This window comes from Symphalangus syndactylus, chromosome 6, assembly GCF_028878055.3.
Source record: "Symphalangus syndactylus isolate Jambi chromosome 6, NHGRI_mSymSyn1-v2.1_pri, whole genome shotgun sequence".
NCBI lineage: Eukaryota > Metazoa > Chordata > Mammalia > Primates > Hylobatidae > Symphalangus > Symphalangus syndactylus.
This window is the reverse complement of record NC_072428.2, coordinates 134021574-134039554: the sequence shown is the minus strand read 5'-3', so window position 1 is coordinate 134039554 and position 17981 is coordinate 134021574. Positions and strand designations below refer to the sequence as shown.

At 36.1% G+C, this 17981-nt stretch overlaps 1 protein-coding gene across 1 annotated transcript; it reads right to left on the bottom strand.

Moving 5' to 3' along the window:
* Positions 1 to 13798: 13798 nt before the first annotated feature.
* LOC129485153 (olfactory receptor 2A2) lies at positions 13799 to 14732 on the bottom strand. The gene is made up of 2 exons (XM_055284379.1): positions 14481 to 14732; positions 13799 to 14434 (listed from the first exon to the last, which is right to left on the bottom strand). Exons 1-2 carry the CDS (start codon positions 14730 to 14732, stop codon positions 13799 to 13801), a joined length of 888 nt encoding a protein of 295 aa, XP_055140354.1.
* Between the last annotated feature and the right edge of the window lie 3249 nt (positions 14733 to 17981).

The following is a 17981-nucleotide window of genomic DNA, read 5'->3' as shown; positions in this document are numbered from 1 at the left end:
GACTCCTCCCAAATCTCATCCTCACATTTCAAAACCAATCATGCCCTCCCAACAGTCCCCCAAAGTCTTATCTTAGCATTAACTCAAAAGTCCACAGTCCAAAGTCTCATCTGAGACAAGTCAAGTTCCTTCTGCCTATGAGCCTGTTTAATCAAAAGCAAGTTAGTCACTTCTTAGATACAATGAGGTACAGGCATTGGGTAAATACAGCTATTACAAATGGGAGAAACTGGTCAAAACAAAGGGGCTGCAGGCCCTGTGCAAGTCCAAAATCCAGCAGGGCAGTCAAATCTTAAAGCTCAGAAATGATCTCCAGGTCATGCTGATGCAAGAAATGGGTTCTAATGGTCTTGGGCAGCTCTGCTTCTGTGGTTTTGTAGGGTACAGCCTCCCTCCGGCTGCATTCATGGGCTGATGTTCAGTGTCTGTGGCTTTTCCAGGTGCACAGTGCAAGCTGTCAATGGATCTACCATTGTGTGGTCTGGTGGATGGTGGCCCTCTTCTCACAGCTCCACTAGGTGGTGCCCCAGTAGAGAGTCTGTGGGGGCTCCAACCCGACATTTCCCTTCCGCACCACCCTAGCAGAGGTTCTCCATGAGAGCCCCACCCCTGCAGCAAGCTTCTGCCTGGACATCTAGGTGTTTTCATACATCCTTTGAAATCTAGGCAGAGGCTCCCAAACCCAATTCTTGACTTCTATGCACTGGCAGGCTTCACACCACATGGAAGTTGCCAAGGCTTGAGGGTTGCACCCTCTGAAGCCATGGCCTGAGCTATACACTGGCCCCTTTCAGCTACAGCTGGAGTAACTGAGATGCAGGGCACCAAGGCCCTAGGCTGCACACAGCATGGGAACCCTGGGCCCAGCCCACAAAACCACTTTTTCCTCCTAGGCCTCCAGACCTGTGATGGGAGGGACTGCCATGAAGACCTCTGACATGCCCTGGAGACATTTTCCTCATTGTCTTGGCAATTAACATTCAGCTCCTCATTACTTATGCAAATTTCTGCAGCTGGCTTGGATTTCTCAGAGAAAGAGATTTTCTTTTCTATTGCATTGTCAGGCTGCACATTTTCCAAACTTTTATGCTTTGCTTCCCTTATAAACTGAATGCCTTTAACAGCACCCAAGTCACATCTTGAATGCTTTGCTGCTTAGAAATTTCTTCCACCATATACCCTAAATCATCTCTTGCAAGTTCAAAGTTCCACAAATCTCTACAGCAGAGGCAAAATGCTGCCAGTCTCTTTGCTAAAACATAACAAGAGTCATCTTTGCTTCAGTTGCCAATAAGTTCCTCATCTCCATCTGAGACCACCTCAGCCTGGATTTCACTGTCCATATCATTATCAACATTTTGGTCAAAGCCATTCAACAAGTCTCTATGGAGTTTCAAACTTTCCCACATTTTCCTGTCTTCTTCTGAGCCCTACCAAACTGTTCCAACCTCTGCTTGTTACCCAGTTCCAACGTTGCTTCCACATTTTCAGGTATCTTTTCAGCAGCGCCCCACTCCCACTACCAATTTACTGTGTTAGTTTGTTTTCATGCTGCTAATAAAGACATACCTGAGACTGGGCAATTTACAAAAGAAAGGTTTACTGGACTGACAGTTCCATGTGGCTTGGGAGGCCTCATAATCGTGGCAGAAGATGAAAGGCATATCTCATATGGTGGCAGACAAGAGAAGAGAAAGCTTGTGCAGGGAAACTCCCCCTTATAGAACCCTCAGATCTTGTGAGACTTATTCACTATCACAAGAACAGCACAGGAAAGACCTGCCCACATGATTCAATTACCTCCCACCGGATCCCTCCCACAACATATTGGAATAATGAGATTTGGGTGGGACACAGCCAAACCATATCATATGCTATTATTTATTTATATTTACTTATTTTTTTTCTTCCAACTTTTATTTTAGATTCAGGGAATATATGTGCAGGTTTGCTATCTGGGTATATTATGTGATGCTGAGGTTTGATGTATGAATGATCTTGTCACCCAGCTATGAGCATAGTAGCCAATAGTTAAATTCTCCCATCTCTAGTAGTCCCCAGCTTCTACTGTTGCCATCTTTATGTCTATGTGTATCCATTGTTTAGCTCCCACTTATAAGTGAGAATATGCCATATTTGGTTTTCTGTTCCTTAATTAATTTGCCTAGGATTAGGGCTCCAGCTGCATCTGTATTGCTACAAAGGACACAACTTCACTCTTTTTATGAATATATAATATTCCATGGTGTATTTGTACCACATTTGCTTTATCCTATCCACCGTCAATGGGCACCTAGGTTGATTCCATGTCTTTGCTGTCATGAATAGTGCTCATGCTACCTTTTGTAATTTATCTTGTTAGAGACCTTTCAACCATACCTATTTTCTCAAAAATGTCCAGACTCTCTTAAATGAAGTTGTGCAAGAAAAAGCTCATGTAAACCTCAAGCAACCTTCAACATATGTATTACATTTGTGTTTCACAAATAAAGACAGTGACTAAATGATTAGCAGGGAGTTTAGTATGATGGAGGACACAAGATGAAGACAGCTGAAGCATTCTTTATATTATATTACATCATATAAAGAGGTCATATCAGTTCATATAAAATATTCCAAAGAATGATGCAACTAAAAAAAACTTAACATAAGGAATCAACAAAGCAGAATTACACAGGGAAATTGGCTGTCAGTGCAAATGAGAAAAATAATATGTTCACAACTTTGGCTCTAAGGAAATGATTCTGATTATGGGCTGAAAGAGAAGAATGAGATGAAGCAAACTTGAACACTCAGGACACAATTATTAACCTAAGACTTTTTACCATGTTGCTAAACTACCAAGGACTAATTTCCCCAAGATTAACACACAGTTATCATAAAGGGGAAAAAAAGCAGATTAGGGAAGAATGGCAAGAAACTTCTAGAAAGGGAAAAATGTTTTTATCAGTCATATAAGATGGGTAGTGTTCTTCCCTTGCATAATAGCCAGGCTGGTAGGATGTGCATAGGCAAGATGAGAGAGTATTTTTGGGAGTTCTAAGCTTGCTTCTCCTGTGCTTTTAGGATCGTCTAGATCTGCCCCTCAGAAAATGCAGAGAATTGTGATACTACTTTAGCGTTCTTAAAAATAAAATCAAATCATCTTAAAAACTCTACAGGAATGATTATCTGAGGGAAACAGAAAAGAACCAACAATGGCTTCTGCAAAATCCTAGGCACATGTTATAGTCTAAGCAGATTGCTACATAACATTGCTTCAATCAAATCTGTGAATCAAGAAATTTGTTGGCAATATGAGAGTTGACAGATTATAGCTTTCAGTTCATGTGCTCTACACTGAGAGGTCATCTTCCTTTTCCTTTGCAAGCTCTTCAGGTGTGACATAACACTAAAGTCTGGGCTTCAGCTGATCTCCTAATGCACTGTACAGTCAGGTAACCATTAACCACACTGCATTATAAATTCATAGAGCAAGATGACCAGAGATCTATAAAAAAATTTAAAAAGTAATTGTTTTATAAAAGGTCTATGTAAACAAATATTTTAATAGACTATCATGAAAAAATAAACAAAATAAATATACTAAATATCATTTGTATTACTTCCATTTGATAACGGAGTGCTTCTTTGCATGCCCAAATTTATGTTTTAATGGATCTGATAATTTTAGTTCCTTCTGGGAATCACAGGCTGTGTGGTCACTTAGAGCAGTGGTCCCCAACCTTTGTGGCACCAGGATGTGGTTTTGTGGAAGACAATTTTTCCATGAATGGGGGTCAGGGGAAATGGTTTGGGGATGATTCAGGTGCATTACATTTATTGTGCACTTTATTTCTATTATTATTACATTGTGATATATAATGAAATAATTATACAACTCACCATAATGTAGAATCAGTGGGAGCCCTGAGCTTGTTTTCCCACAACCAGATGGTGCCGTCCCAGGGTGGTGGGAGACAGTGACAGATCATCAGGCATTAGATTCTCATAAGGAGCATGCAGTGTAGATCCCTTGCATGTGCAGTTTGGGAGGGTTTGCACTTCTATGAGAATCTAATGCTGCCACTGATCTGACAGGAGGCTGAGCTCAGGAGGTAATGCAAGCAATGGAAAGAGAAATACACATGAAGCTTCGCTCACTCACCTGCTGCTCACCTCTTGCTCTGCAGCCCAGTTCCTAACAGGTCATAGACCAGTACTAGTCCATGGCCCAGGAGTTGGGGAGCCTCGACTTACAGTACCATGTTGGGGCACATGGTTTCTACCATGGTTCAGTATTGAGCCAGAAGAGCTGTGTCTTAAAAGAGGAGTTATGTTTGCTAGAGAAAATGATTTTGCTCCAAGCAAGATGTTTATTTTTCATTTAGAAATTTTTAAACATAACCATGCTGCATCTTTATTTTCCACACTCATACGGAGTTTCATTTGACCCATTTTGGCTAGGTGCAGAATATTCTCTTGTTCTGGGCCCCATTCTAAATTGGAAGTCTATGGATTGTTCAATAATTTTATTAGAAATGACCATTAAAATGTGGCATATATTACCTCAAGAGTTTTAAAGGGTCCCACAAACATTGTGTCTCTCATGTTAACAGTGGCAGAAATGTTTCCTTTACTTTAAAGGTAATATTGCAACATGTCTCAAATATTGGACCTCAGAAATTTCACTAGGGTGGCAGACCTTTCAATTTTTGTGAAGGTTATTTCTAACCACCTTTTTTATTCCAACTTTACTGAAGTATAGTTGACAAAAAGCATATATTTAAGATGTACAACTTGATATTTCAATATCTATATATACTGAAATAATCACCACAATAAAACTAATTAAGATACTCATCATCTTACATAGTTACCTTTTGTGTGAGTGTGGTGAGAACACCTAACTTGAAGTTAACAAACTTCAAGTATACATTACAGTATTATTGACTATAATCAAATTGTTGTATATTAGAGCTCCAGTATTTATTCTTTTTTTTTTTTTTTGAAACAGAGTCAGCTCTGTTGTCCAGCTCTGTGTGTGGCGTGATCTTCGCTCACTGCAACCTCTGCCTCCCAGGTTCAAGTGATTCTTGTGCCTCAGCCACCCAAGTAGCTGGGATTACAGGTGTGCACAACCACACCCAGCTAAGTTTTGTATTTTTTAGTAGACACGGGTTTTCACTACATTGGCCAGGCTGATCTCAAACTCCTGGCCTCAAGTGGCCCACCCACCTCAGCCTCCCAAAGTGCTGGGATTACAGGTGTGAGCCACTGCACCTGGCCTTATTAATCTTCTATAACAGAAATTTTTAACCCTTTCACCAATATGCTCCCATTTCTCTCTGCCCCCAGCACATCGCAGCAACCATTCTACTCCCTGTTTCTATGAGTTTGACTATTTTACATTTTACATATAAGTGAGATCATGCATTATTTTTCTATGTCTGGCTTGTTTCACTTAACATAATGTCCTCTGGTTCATTCACATTATCACAAATAGCAGGATTTCCCCTTTTGGAGATTGAATGATATTCTATTGTGTGTGTGTATACAAATGAATGAATAATATTTTATTGTGTGTATATACAAATGAATAAATAAGGAAAATGGTGTGTGTGTGTGTGTGTGTCTGTGTGTATGAATGGAACCACAAAATTCTAAATAGCCAAAACAATCTTTAATAATAACAAAGCTAGAGGCATCACAATTGTTGATTTCAAAATATATTACAAAGCTTTAATAATCTAAACAATGTGGAACTGGCATAAAAACAAGACATGTAGACCAATGGAACAGAATAGAGAGCCAGAAATAAATCCACACATCTATGGTCAATTGATGTTTGACAACGGTGCCAAGAACACACAATGGAGAAAGGATAGTCTTCAATAAATGGTCTGGGAAAACTGCATATCTACATGCATAAATTGTACCCTTATCTTTTGTATATGAACCCACATCACATACAAAAATAAATAAACTCAAAATGGATTAAAGACTTAAATGTATTAATTTCAAACAGAGCAGACTTCAGTGCAAGGAAAATTATCAAGTCTAGAGTTAATAAATAGTACTAAAATGATCAATTCCCCAAGAAGACATAATCCTTAATGTGTATGTACCTAGTAAAATGTCAAAATACATGAGACAGAAACTGAAAGAACTATGAGGGAGATATATAAATGCACCCCTCTGTTAGTAATGGATGGGAGCAAATCACAGTCCTCAAAGAGACAATCTCAAACTCCATAATCCTGACTGTTGAAACCCCAGAGGATCAAAATCCTTAAATGAAGTCTAGAAAATTATAATCCTGAAAGATCAAAATCCCAAAAATATAATTCTGGAAAAAATAACTTAAAAATTTTAAAGAAGATATTTATTTACATTTTTAAAGGAGATTTTTTTAAGAAACATAAAAACATGACAGAACACATTATAGGCCAGTTTATACAATAAAATAGGCAATAATGTACATATTTTTGCAAACATAAACACTCAAGTATACTAATGATGACAAGTTGTGTTCAGAAAGAAATAGGTCAAAAAGCAAAATGTATAAACGCATGTCACTATGGTTGGTAATTTTGTGTACAACAAAATTTATAACTTCTGTCATATGAAATATTGTAATGGACAACCTAAGTATTTTGGCAAGATCAAGCAAAAACCCTGGGGGGTGACATATTGCATCATTATACCAGTCATCCAAGGAGCTATGACCTCAAGAAATGTTATCTCTCACAAATGCGGATGTGCAAAAGGACCTCCTGTAATTTACTGAGGAAGTTTCAATGTTTTTATGTACACTCATAATGCTTAAACATAAAGTCAATGTTGTTATAATGCACTTTCACAAACTCAAATTTGCAAAAAATGCATAAAATAAATTAGAACTATTTAAAAGTCTTTACACAATTTATTCCTCCATTATTGGGAATGAAGATGAAATACACAGTGTAGTGATTGTAAAAAATAATGCTGACAATATAAAATAGTGGAAAAAACTAAAACAAGAAAAACAAAGGAGAAAAAATGCAAAAAAACTAAAAAGAATATTTGACATATGAAAAAGTGCATTACAGGACTAAGTTGTGGGCAGTTGCCCAGAGGTAGTCCATAAAAGCTGGCCAACTTTCATTATCTCTTAACTATTTTTTGAAGTCTTGCATCGTGATGAATAGCTGCTTTTGTTCTTTTAGAGCATGGCTGTCCTTGGAGACTATGTTCACATTCATAGTCTACATGGCATTGGTCTTTTTGAAATTCTTCTCTGATTCTATATACTTTGACATGAGAATTCCCAATTAAATGTTTCTATATTCTGTGGCATGCTTCTTTGTTGTTCCAGTTATGCTAAAATCCATTCTGTATGCACTCATATGCTGACCATGAATTTCTCAGCAACAATACTGGTGACTGAACAGCAATTCCATTGCCCAAATGTCTTCTAATCTACTGTGCTTATAATTATTTTCAAACTAGTCGTTAACTTTGCTGGCTTCTTCAGAAAAATGTGTCTTTAATTCGTTAAAAACTTCTGGGGTTTCATCAGCTGGGAGAAATGCCAATGCAGACAAATGACATATTTTTAAACAAAAGCTTTTGTTGGGTCTGTATCATGTGGCCAGTCCACTCATCTGAGTTTTCCACCAAATGCAAATGAAGACAATACCAAGGTAATAATTTTATCTAACATGATGCAACTATCAGGATGCAACTATCCTGCATACATCTGAACATGCACTGATCTCTTCCCCAGAATTCAGGTTTTCATAATTCAGAATTTTAATATATTAAGATTGTGATTTTTGGGATTTTAGACATTAGCGATCTTAGACGTTGGAGATTGTGATCTTTTGGCATTTCAACATTTGAAATTACAGTGTTTGGGATTTTTGTCTTTCAGGATTATAATCCAAATCTATAATGGACAGTTCCAGCAGGCAGAAAATTAGTAGGAATACAGTTGAACTGAATAGCACCATGAATCAACTGGACCTAACTGAAATGTACAGATTACTTCATCTAGCAATAGGAGAACACACATTTTTTAAGTTCACATGAAACATTCAACAATGTAGACCATATTCAGAGCCACAAAACATACCTTACCAAATGTAAAAGAATAGAAATTATACAAAGTATGCTCACATGCCACAGTGGAATTAAGCTAATTATCAATAACAGAAAGACATCAGGAAAATCCCAATAATTGGAAATTTTAACAAAACGTTTCTTAAAAAAATGCCTGGGTCAAAGAAATCTCAAGAGATATTTACAATATTGTTAAAATAAAATTATGATTTATATAAAAACTTGTGTGATGAAATAAAGCAGTGCTTAAAGAGAAACTTATAGCATTGAATGCATACATTAGAAAAGAAGAAAGAAAATCAAGAATCAAGTCTTCCACATAAGTTTCCATTTCGAGAAACTAAAAAGGAAAAGCAAATTAGTGCTAAGAACAAAAAAAAGGCAATAATGAACATCAGAGCAAAAATCAATGAAATTGAAAACAGAAAAATCAATAGACAAAATCAGTACAATTGATAGCCCTTTAGCCAGGTTAAGAAACAAAGAAAGAAGACATAAATTACTAATACAGAGTTGAAGGAGTGGCTACTATTATTGATCCCATGGTCATTAACAGGATAATAAAGGAATATTTTGAACAATTCTATGCTTAAAAATATGATGAACTAGATAACGTAGAACTATTCTTTGAAAGGCACAATCCATGAAAATTCACAAAAGGTGAAATAGATAATCTGAATAAGCTGATATCTATTAAAGAAATTGAATCAAGATTAATAATTTTCCCAAACAAAAAGTACAAGGCCCTTATGGGTTCACTGGTGAATTCTAAACATTTAGGGAAGAAATTATACCAATTCTATACAATCTGTTCCAAGAAATGAAAGCAGACTGAATATTCCCCAACTAATTCTAGGAGGCCAATATTACCTTAATACCAAAACTAGACAAACACATTGCAAGTAGGGAAAACTACAGAGCAATACCACTCAAGAACATATGTGCAAATGTCCTCAACAAAATATTACCAAATAGAGTTTTATAATGTATACTGACCATAATACTGATATTACAATGATCATAATGCATTATGATCAAGTGGGATTTATTCTGTTATGCAAGGTTGAGTCAATATTCAAAAATCAATTAATGTAATCCATCAAATAAACAGGTTAAAGAAGAAAAATCTATAATCATATCAATTGATGCAAAGAGAGGATTTGACAAATTTTAACACACGTTCATTATAAAGAAAATCTCTAAGCAAAGTAAGGATAGGGTAGAACTTTCTCAACTTTATAAAGAAGATCTACAAATAACCTATAGGTAACATACGTCATACTAAGAAATGAATGCTTTTACACTAAAATCAGGAACATGGCAAGTGTGTCTCTTTTACCACTTCTATTCAACATTGTATGGTAAGGCCTTGCTAATGCAGTAAGAAAAGAAAAGGAAATAAAAAGCATACAGATTGGGGAAGAAGAAATAAAATCGCTTTTCTTCACAGATGACATGATTATTCATGTAGAAAATCCCCCGAAATTAACAAAAATACTTCTGAAATTAATAAATTATATAGCAAGGATGTGTTGTAGGCTATAAGGTTAACATACAAATTGCTTTCTTACACTAGAAATGAGAAATTGGAATTTGAAATTAAAAAATATTATTCCATTTACATTAGCACTAAAAAATAAGTACTTAGGTATACATCTAACAAAATATGTACAAGATCGATATAAGGGGAACTGAAAAACTTTGATGAAAGAAATCAAAGAAGATCTAAATAACGGAGAGCTATTCCATGTACATAGGAAGACTCACTTATTGTCAAGATTTCGGGTACTTCTAAATTTACCTATAGGTTCAATACAACCCCAGTCAAATTTTAGCAAGTTATTTATGGATATGACAAACTGATTTTACAGTTTATATGGAAAGACAAAAGACCCAGAGTAGCCACACAATGTTGAAAAAGAGGAATAAAGATGAATCACTAACATTATCTGATGTGGTTTGGTTGTGTCCCCACCCAAAATCTCACCTTGAATTATAAATAATCCCCATCTGTCAAAGGAGAGACCAAGTGGCAGTAATTGAATAATGGGGGCGGTTTCCTCCATGCTGTTCTTGTGATAATGAGTGGATTCTCATGAGATCTGATGGTTTTATAAGTGTTTGGTAGTTCCTCCTGCGTTCATTCTCCTTCCTGCTGCCTGTGAAGAAGTGCCTTGCTTCCCTTTTGCCTTCTGCCATGTTAGTAAGTTTCCTGAGGCCTCCTTAGCCATGCTGAGCTGCAAATCAATTGAACTTCTTTCTCTTATAAATTGCCCAATCTCGGGCAGTTCTTCATAGCAGTGTGAAAATGGACTAACATGCTATCCAACTTCAAGCCTTTTTATAAAGCTGCAGTAATTACAGCTGTGTCATATTGGCCAAAGAATAGATAAATAGATCAAAAGAATAGAACAGAGAGCCCCTAAAAACTTCCAAATAATTATAGTCAACTGATCTTAGACAAAGGAGCAGTGGAAATTTAATGGAAAAAAGCTAATATTTTCAGTAAATGATGCTGGGATAACTGAACATGCAAAAATACAAAAAACAAAAGCCCCAAACCTGAACAGAGATATTACATTTTATGCAGTTAACTCAGATGGATCATAGACTTACATGTTAAGCACAAAATTATAAAACCACTAGAGGAAAACAGAAGACTTTATAGGTGACTTTGTGATTGGCAATGCCTTTTTGGATTAAAAGAATAATCCATCAAAAAACAAATTGATAAGTTGAACTTCTTTAAAACTGAAGTTTAAAAAAATGAAAAGATAAGCCATAGACTAGAAGAAATATTTACAAAACAAATATAAAAAAATAACTTGTAGAAAATATACAAGTAACTCTTAATACTCAACAACGAGCAAAAAAAGCATTAAAAAAGTGGACAAAATATGTGAAGAGACACCTCACCAAAGAAGATATACAGATGTCAAGAAAGCACATGGAAATATTCTCAACATCATCTGTCATCAGAAAATTGCATATTCAAGTAAGAATGAAATACCCTTGTACACCTATTAAAATGGTGAAAATTTAAAACGCTGACAAAACTAAACACTGGTAAGGATGTGGAGCAACAGAAACTCTCCTTCATTGCAGGTGGGAATACAAATGGTACAGCCACTATGGTAGACAGTTTGGAAATTTCCTATAAAACTAAGTGCATACTTCTCACATAATCCAGCATATTGCTTTCCTTGGTATTTACCCAAATGAGTTAAAAACTTATGCTAACCCAAAACCTATATACAAATGTTTATAGCATCTGTATTCATAATTATTAAACCTCAGAAGTATCTAAGATGTATTTCAATAGGTGAATGGAAAAACAAACTATGGTACTGATAGAGTTTGGATATTGTTCTTTCTAAGTCTCATTTTAAAATGGAGTCCCCAGTGTTGGAGGTGGGGAGTGGTAGGAGATCATTGAATCATGAGGCAGATTTCTCATGAATAGCTTAGTGCCATCTCCTTGGTGCTGTCCTCATGATAATGAGATGGTTCTCACAAGACCTGGTTTTTAAAACCACGCTCTTGCTCCCACTCTCATCATTAAGATGTCTGCTCACCCTTCACCTTCCGCCATGATTGTAAGCCTCCTGAGGCTCTCACCAGAAGCAGACGCCAGCACCTCTCTTCTTGTGCTGTCTGCAGAACTATGAGCCAATCAAACGTCTTTTCTTTATAAATTACCCAGCCTCAGGAATTTCTTTATAGCAATGCAAGAACAGCCTAATACAGGCATATTCAGATAACAGAATATTCCGTGATAAAAAGTAGTGAGTTACCACGCCACAAAAAGACATGGAAGAACCTTAGTTAGTATAGCATGTCTATACTAACTCAGAAAGGAGCCATTCTTAAAGGGCTTTATACTGTATGATCTCAACTAAATAATTTGGAAAAGGCAAAACTATCGAGCTACTAAAAAGATTACTGGTTCCAGGAGTTTTGGAGGGAGAACGAGATAAATAGGTAGAGCACAGGGGATTTTTAGGGCAGTGAAACTATTCTATATGCTATAATATTGGATGCATGACATTATACATTTGTTAAAACCTTTAGAATGTACAACACAAACAGTGGACCCTAATGTAAGCTATGAGCTATATTTAATGTTAATGTACAAATATTGACCAACCAGTTGTAATAACTGTACCACACATAAGGCATGATATTAATTACAGGGGACACAATTTTTGTAGAGAGGGTTTAGAGGGTATATGTAACTCTTAGCACTTAATTTTTCTGTAAACTTAAAATTACACTAAAAATAATAAAATAAAAATAAAATTACACTAAAAATTAATGGATTAATTAAATCTATTAATTTGTTAATAGATAAAAGGAAATTAGTAGATAAAAGGAAATTAATAGATAAAAGGAAATTGAGACAATAGAACACCAAATTAAATCTCAGTTATTACTACTGAAGTTTATAATAAAGAGAATACTTTAAAAAATAAATGCTTTAGCTGATGACTATAGAAAAGCCACCTTTACTGATTGTACCATCATTAGCATAATGAGTGTTGCTCAATCTTGTTTTACAAATCCAAAGAACTTTTTACCAACATGAAAGGTAGACGACATTGGTTATATCAGAGTTGTTTCATATCTCTCGGTGTCATCACAACCCACCTTAAAATAAATTGAATATTACCCAAGATCCCCTACAGGTGACTCAATCTTGCCATATTGGTAATTACCATATCCCATGAATAAATGTAAAATTAGAGCCATGCTTAGAACTCTTGCCTTCCAGACCATTTAAACAATTTCAAATGGATTTCATTCAGTTGGTCATACCATACAGCTTGAAATATACTTTAGAATTGTCTATCTATGTTCTATCTATCTATCTATCTATCTCCTTCCTTCCTTCCTTCCTCCCTTCCTTCCTTCTCTCCTTTTCTCTCTTTCCCTCCCTCCCTTCCTCCCTCCCTCCCTCTCTCCCTCTCTCTCTCTCTTTCTCTCTTTCTTTCTTTTTTCTTTCTCTTTCTTTTTCTTTCTTCTCATTGAAGTTTTCTACAATGTTTTCTTGTTTACTTTTCTGAATTATTCCCAAAAGGAATTTATAACTTCTCAGTCATTTATTTCATTGTCCTCATAATCAGTGAAGTAGAAACACATTGCTCTACATTACTGTTTATTAAAGTTCTGGTTTCTCTCGGAAGTTTTTTCTCTTAATATTGATTTTAATCTACCGTTTTTAGCTGCCACCAGGTAATGATAGGAGTTACATATGTCCTGATTGATCAGCGAAGAGTAATGTGTTGATGTAACTTTCTGTTGGATATTATACTCATTTCCTGGGTGATGGGTTCAATCACACACCGAATTTCAGCATCACATGATATAACCATGTAACAAACCTGCACACGTACCCCCTGAATCTAAAACAAAAGTTGAAATTATAAAATAATAAGTATTTTATCTCCATGTCGTCCTATTTCTGATTTTTTAAAAGATGTCATTATTTTAAACAAAAAATTAGATATTCTAATATAGCTATTCTGTATCCTAACAAGGCTACTTAATATAAGAAGGTGGGCACACCCAGGAAATTTGTTCCCATTTTCAGCGCCAAAATCTAGGTAATTTTCATTCTTAAATTAAGCCTCTTCTTGTGGACTTTTTCTGAGTTGTATTGTGCAAGCAAACCACATCTCATAAAGGTAGATCAACTGAAACAAAATTCTCCCCTCATTCACACGATCCTCTTTTTCTGCAGTGGTCTGTAGAAGGCACCCTTCACCTGATCATTCCGCAGGCTGTAGATGAGGGGGTTCAGCAATGGATTGAAAAGGCTGTAAAACAGGGTGAGGATTTTCTGCTGCTCCTGTCGTTGACTGTTGTCTGGGACCAGGTAAACAACCATGGCTATGCCAAAGTAGAACCCAACCACACAGAGGTGGGAGGAGCAGGTGGAAAAAGCTTTTTTGCGGCCCTCCTTTGACTGGATCTTCAGGATGGCCAAGAGGATGTGCGTGTAGGAGATCAGCATCAAGGAAAGGGGCCCGACTAAGACAAACACACCACCAGCAAAGACAAAAATTTCATTAATCCAGGTGTCTGCACAGGCCAGTTTGAGGACAGATAGAATTTCACAGAAGAAGTGGTTCACCTCCTGGGGCCCACAGAAGGGCAGCTTTAGAAGGAGAATTAGATTTATGAGGGCCAGGGAAAATCCGCATGCCCAGGAAGTAATAGCCAGGACTGTGCACACTCTCCAGTTCATGATGACAGTGTAATGCAGGGGATAGCAGATAGCCACAAATCTGTCATAGGACATCACCACCAAAATCATGCACTCTGCAGCAGCAAAAGTCAAATACAAAGCCATCTGCATAATGCAAGAGATGAAGGAGATAGTTTTTTTTGTATTTCACTAGGTTTTCCAGCATGTTGAGCAAATTGCTGGAAGCATAGGATATGTCAATAACGGCCAAGTGTGAGAGGAAGAAGTACATGGGGGTGCGCAGTCTGGGATCCAGACAGATGAGCCCCAAGACCATGCCATTCGCCAGCAGGCTGAAGATGTATAACAGGGAGAAGATCCAGAAAAGGAGCACTTCCATCTCCACACTGAGCTGGAATCCAACCAGGATGAATTCTGTGACCCATGATTGGTTGTCCCCCATTCCTTACTGACACTTTGTAAAGGACCAGAGCGCGATGAAAGGTCAGGGTTGGAGAATCAAAGAGAATGAGTTATTTATTTCAAAATGAGCTCAGAGGAAGCATGTATATATTTGTGCCTACTTGACTCACCTTTTGCCCCAGTGTTTCTTTCTGTTTTTGTTTTTAACTTTTTATTGTAAAGTAATTCAAACCTTCAGATAAGTATCAAGAATTAGAAACAATACTCTCATAGACATTTCATCTAGATTCAACAATTTTTTTTTTGTTTTTTTTTTTTTTGAGACGGAGTCTCGCTCTGTCGCCCAGGCTGGAGTGCAGTGGCGCAATCTCGGCTCACTGCAAGCTCCGCCTCCCAGGTTCACGCCATTCTCCTGCCTCAGCCTCTCCGAGTAGCTGGGACTACAGGCGCCCGCCACCACGCCCAGCTAATTTTTTGTATTTTTGGTAGAGACGGGGTTTCACCGTGGTCTCGATCTCCTGACCTCGTGATCCGCCCCCCTCAGCCTCCCAAAGTGCTAGGATTACAAGCGTGAGCCACCGCGCCCGGCCTCAACAATTGTTAATAATTTTTTTCCTATTTGCTTGTTGTTCTCCTTTTGTCTTTATTAATATATATTATTATTTTTTCTGTGACACTTAAGACTACTGTGTATCCATGATACCAATTTACCCCTAAGTTCTCTATTTTATCCAAGAACAAAGGTATTCACTTGTCTAACCACAGTACTATTATCAAAATCAGGAGATGTGATCTTGACATAATATTCTTTTCTAAATAGAGCATCTTCTGTCCTTCCTGTCCAAGATGTGATGCAACATCCCATAATATAGCTAATCTATTCTGATCTGACACTCTCTCTCTGTCTAGACATTAATATTTTTGAAAAGTACAAACAAGTTGTTTCACAGAATGTTCTCCAAATAAGTGGGTTTTCTATTGACCCTCCATATTTTTATCCAGACTTTAAATTTTTAACAGGAGATGAATCTATGTGTCCATCTCAATGCCTTCTACTAGTAGGCAGATAATGTTAATTTGCTCCAATATTGAAATCGTCTATCTCCATTATAAAATTATCCTTTTTTTCTAGTATAATTTCTGGGAAATATATTAAAACTAATATATACATATCTTGTTTTTATTAAATTCTCAGCCACTCATTAAAGCATCTATTGATTATCTTACCTGACTCCATTATAAGTAATGATGGTTGCAAAATGTGTCATTCTAACTCCCTCATTCCTTTTATATTTATTAGTTGGCTTTACTGTGAGAATGAGCTTGATCTATCTGCCTATCTGCCTATCTATATTCTTTCTTTCTTTCTTTCTTTCTTTCTTTCTTTCTTTCTTTCGTTCGTTCGTTCTTTCTTTCTTTCTTTTCTTTCTTTCTTTCTTTCTTTCTTTCTTTCTTTTCTTTCTCTTTTTCTCTGTCTCTTTCTTTTTCTTCTTTCTTTTTCTTTCTATTTATCTGTCAATCAATTAATGTGGACACATGGAATTTTTAATTCAATGGGTTATAACCATTACTGTCTAGCAAACTAACAAAAAATCAGATATATCACCCTGGAAGAAACTACTTAATGGTAAAAAGCCTCTGACTTAGCAATCAGGGCATCATACTCTCATTCACCTTTCCTATGACATTGTCCTATGTTTAGATTTTCAGCTTTGTCATTCTGACTCTGAGAAGTTAATTGGTCATTGGCTAATTGGTCATTGGTCCTGTTTTAATATACCTCGGTGAAACCTGGGATAAAATCCACTGATTACAGCTTTATGGGACATTTTGCTATTTCTTACTGCCCAGGATCTAGACATTTTCTGTGAAAGTCGTTATCTCAAAACCCACTATTCAGGATTTCCTTCTTAGACAACCTTTTACCTATATAATTAAGAGCAAATTATATGTCTTTTATTTTGCATCTATTATTTTATTCTTAATTTCAGTTCGTGGCCCATGAAGAGCTCCTGTTTCCTAGATAAGTGACATCTGGAATGACTTGATTTTTCATACCCACATCATCCATTACACAGAGAAATCTTTACCTATACAGTCATTACAGTTTAAGCAACATTTTAATATATCAATGCCATAGCTTTAAAATACATAATATTGCATGACTGTGATGTTATTTTTATTGCTGATAGTCAAAGTATATTTTCTACAGAACTAACGTATTCCCAGATAAATATGAATTATTTCTTTTACAATGATGGATGTAATTTAATTCATGTTTATTATTGACATTATTTTTTATGTTCTTGAAAGTGGGATAGATTTAACAATATAAATATTTTGGAAAATATTGTATATCACTTTGGAGAATACCAGGCATAGGTAAATGTAAATTATGAGGCAGGCATATTTGAAGCTAGAAATTGAATCTGGATTATTCAAAAATACTAGTGTTGTTACTGTGCTTATCAACTACCTCATTGTATAATCCACAGGGGTGGCTCAGAGAGCAGCAGAGACATATGGCTCCTCAAGTTGGGGGATTCTTTTGTTTGTCTACAACCAGCTACCATAGAAAAGAAGGTGATAGCCTGTTTCCTTACATTTCATTGAAAGTCTAAGTATTCAGCCTATAAAGAGAGTCTTCTAGGGAATGAGAGTAGATTCTTATAAGGAAGCTCTTCAGACACCTGTTAAGTGTATACAGGTTTGTCAGTAAAAACTGTGAAAAGAGTTATATTCCTATTTTGAAGATATGTTGCATGCTCAAGATAAAATTAAAAAAGAGGGATTTGATACCAAATGTCATTTATTTGAGCTGATATGCCTTCTATAACCAGTTATAAAAGTCTTATGGATGGGTTATAAGTATTAAACATCTTTATGGCCCTGATACTAACTAAAATAGTATTAGATGAAGCAGGAAAATAGAAAATGCTAGTTAAACACATTGTTATATTTAGTTGAAAAGTACATATACTAGTGTCTTCTATTTGTCAGTTTCTATCAATTACCAAGACATGATTTTAACTTTGCTAGGAAACATTTACAGTTAGAAGTTAATCATTTGAAAATGGATTTATTAAAATGCCATGAATAATCCACATAATTTGATAGACATTATTTCTATAGGATATACTTGAATAAGCTTAAACAAACCAACTGTATTATACCTGTAGAGAAAACTGGCAATACACAAGTGGTTAATATCTTATACCTGCTTTGAATGTTGCATATGAGAAGACAGTTTCAGGATAATTGCTTTATTGGAAAGTTAGTTTATAAGAAA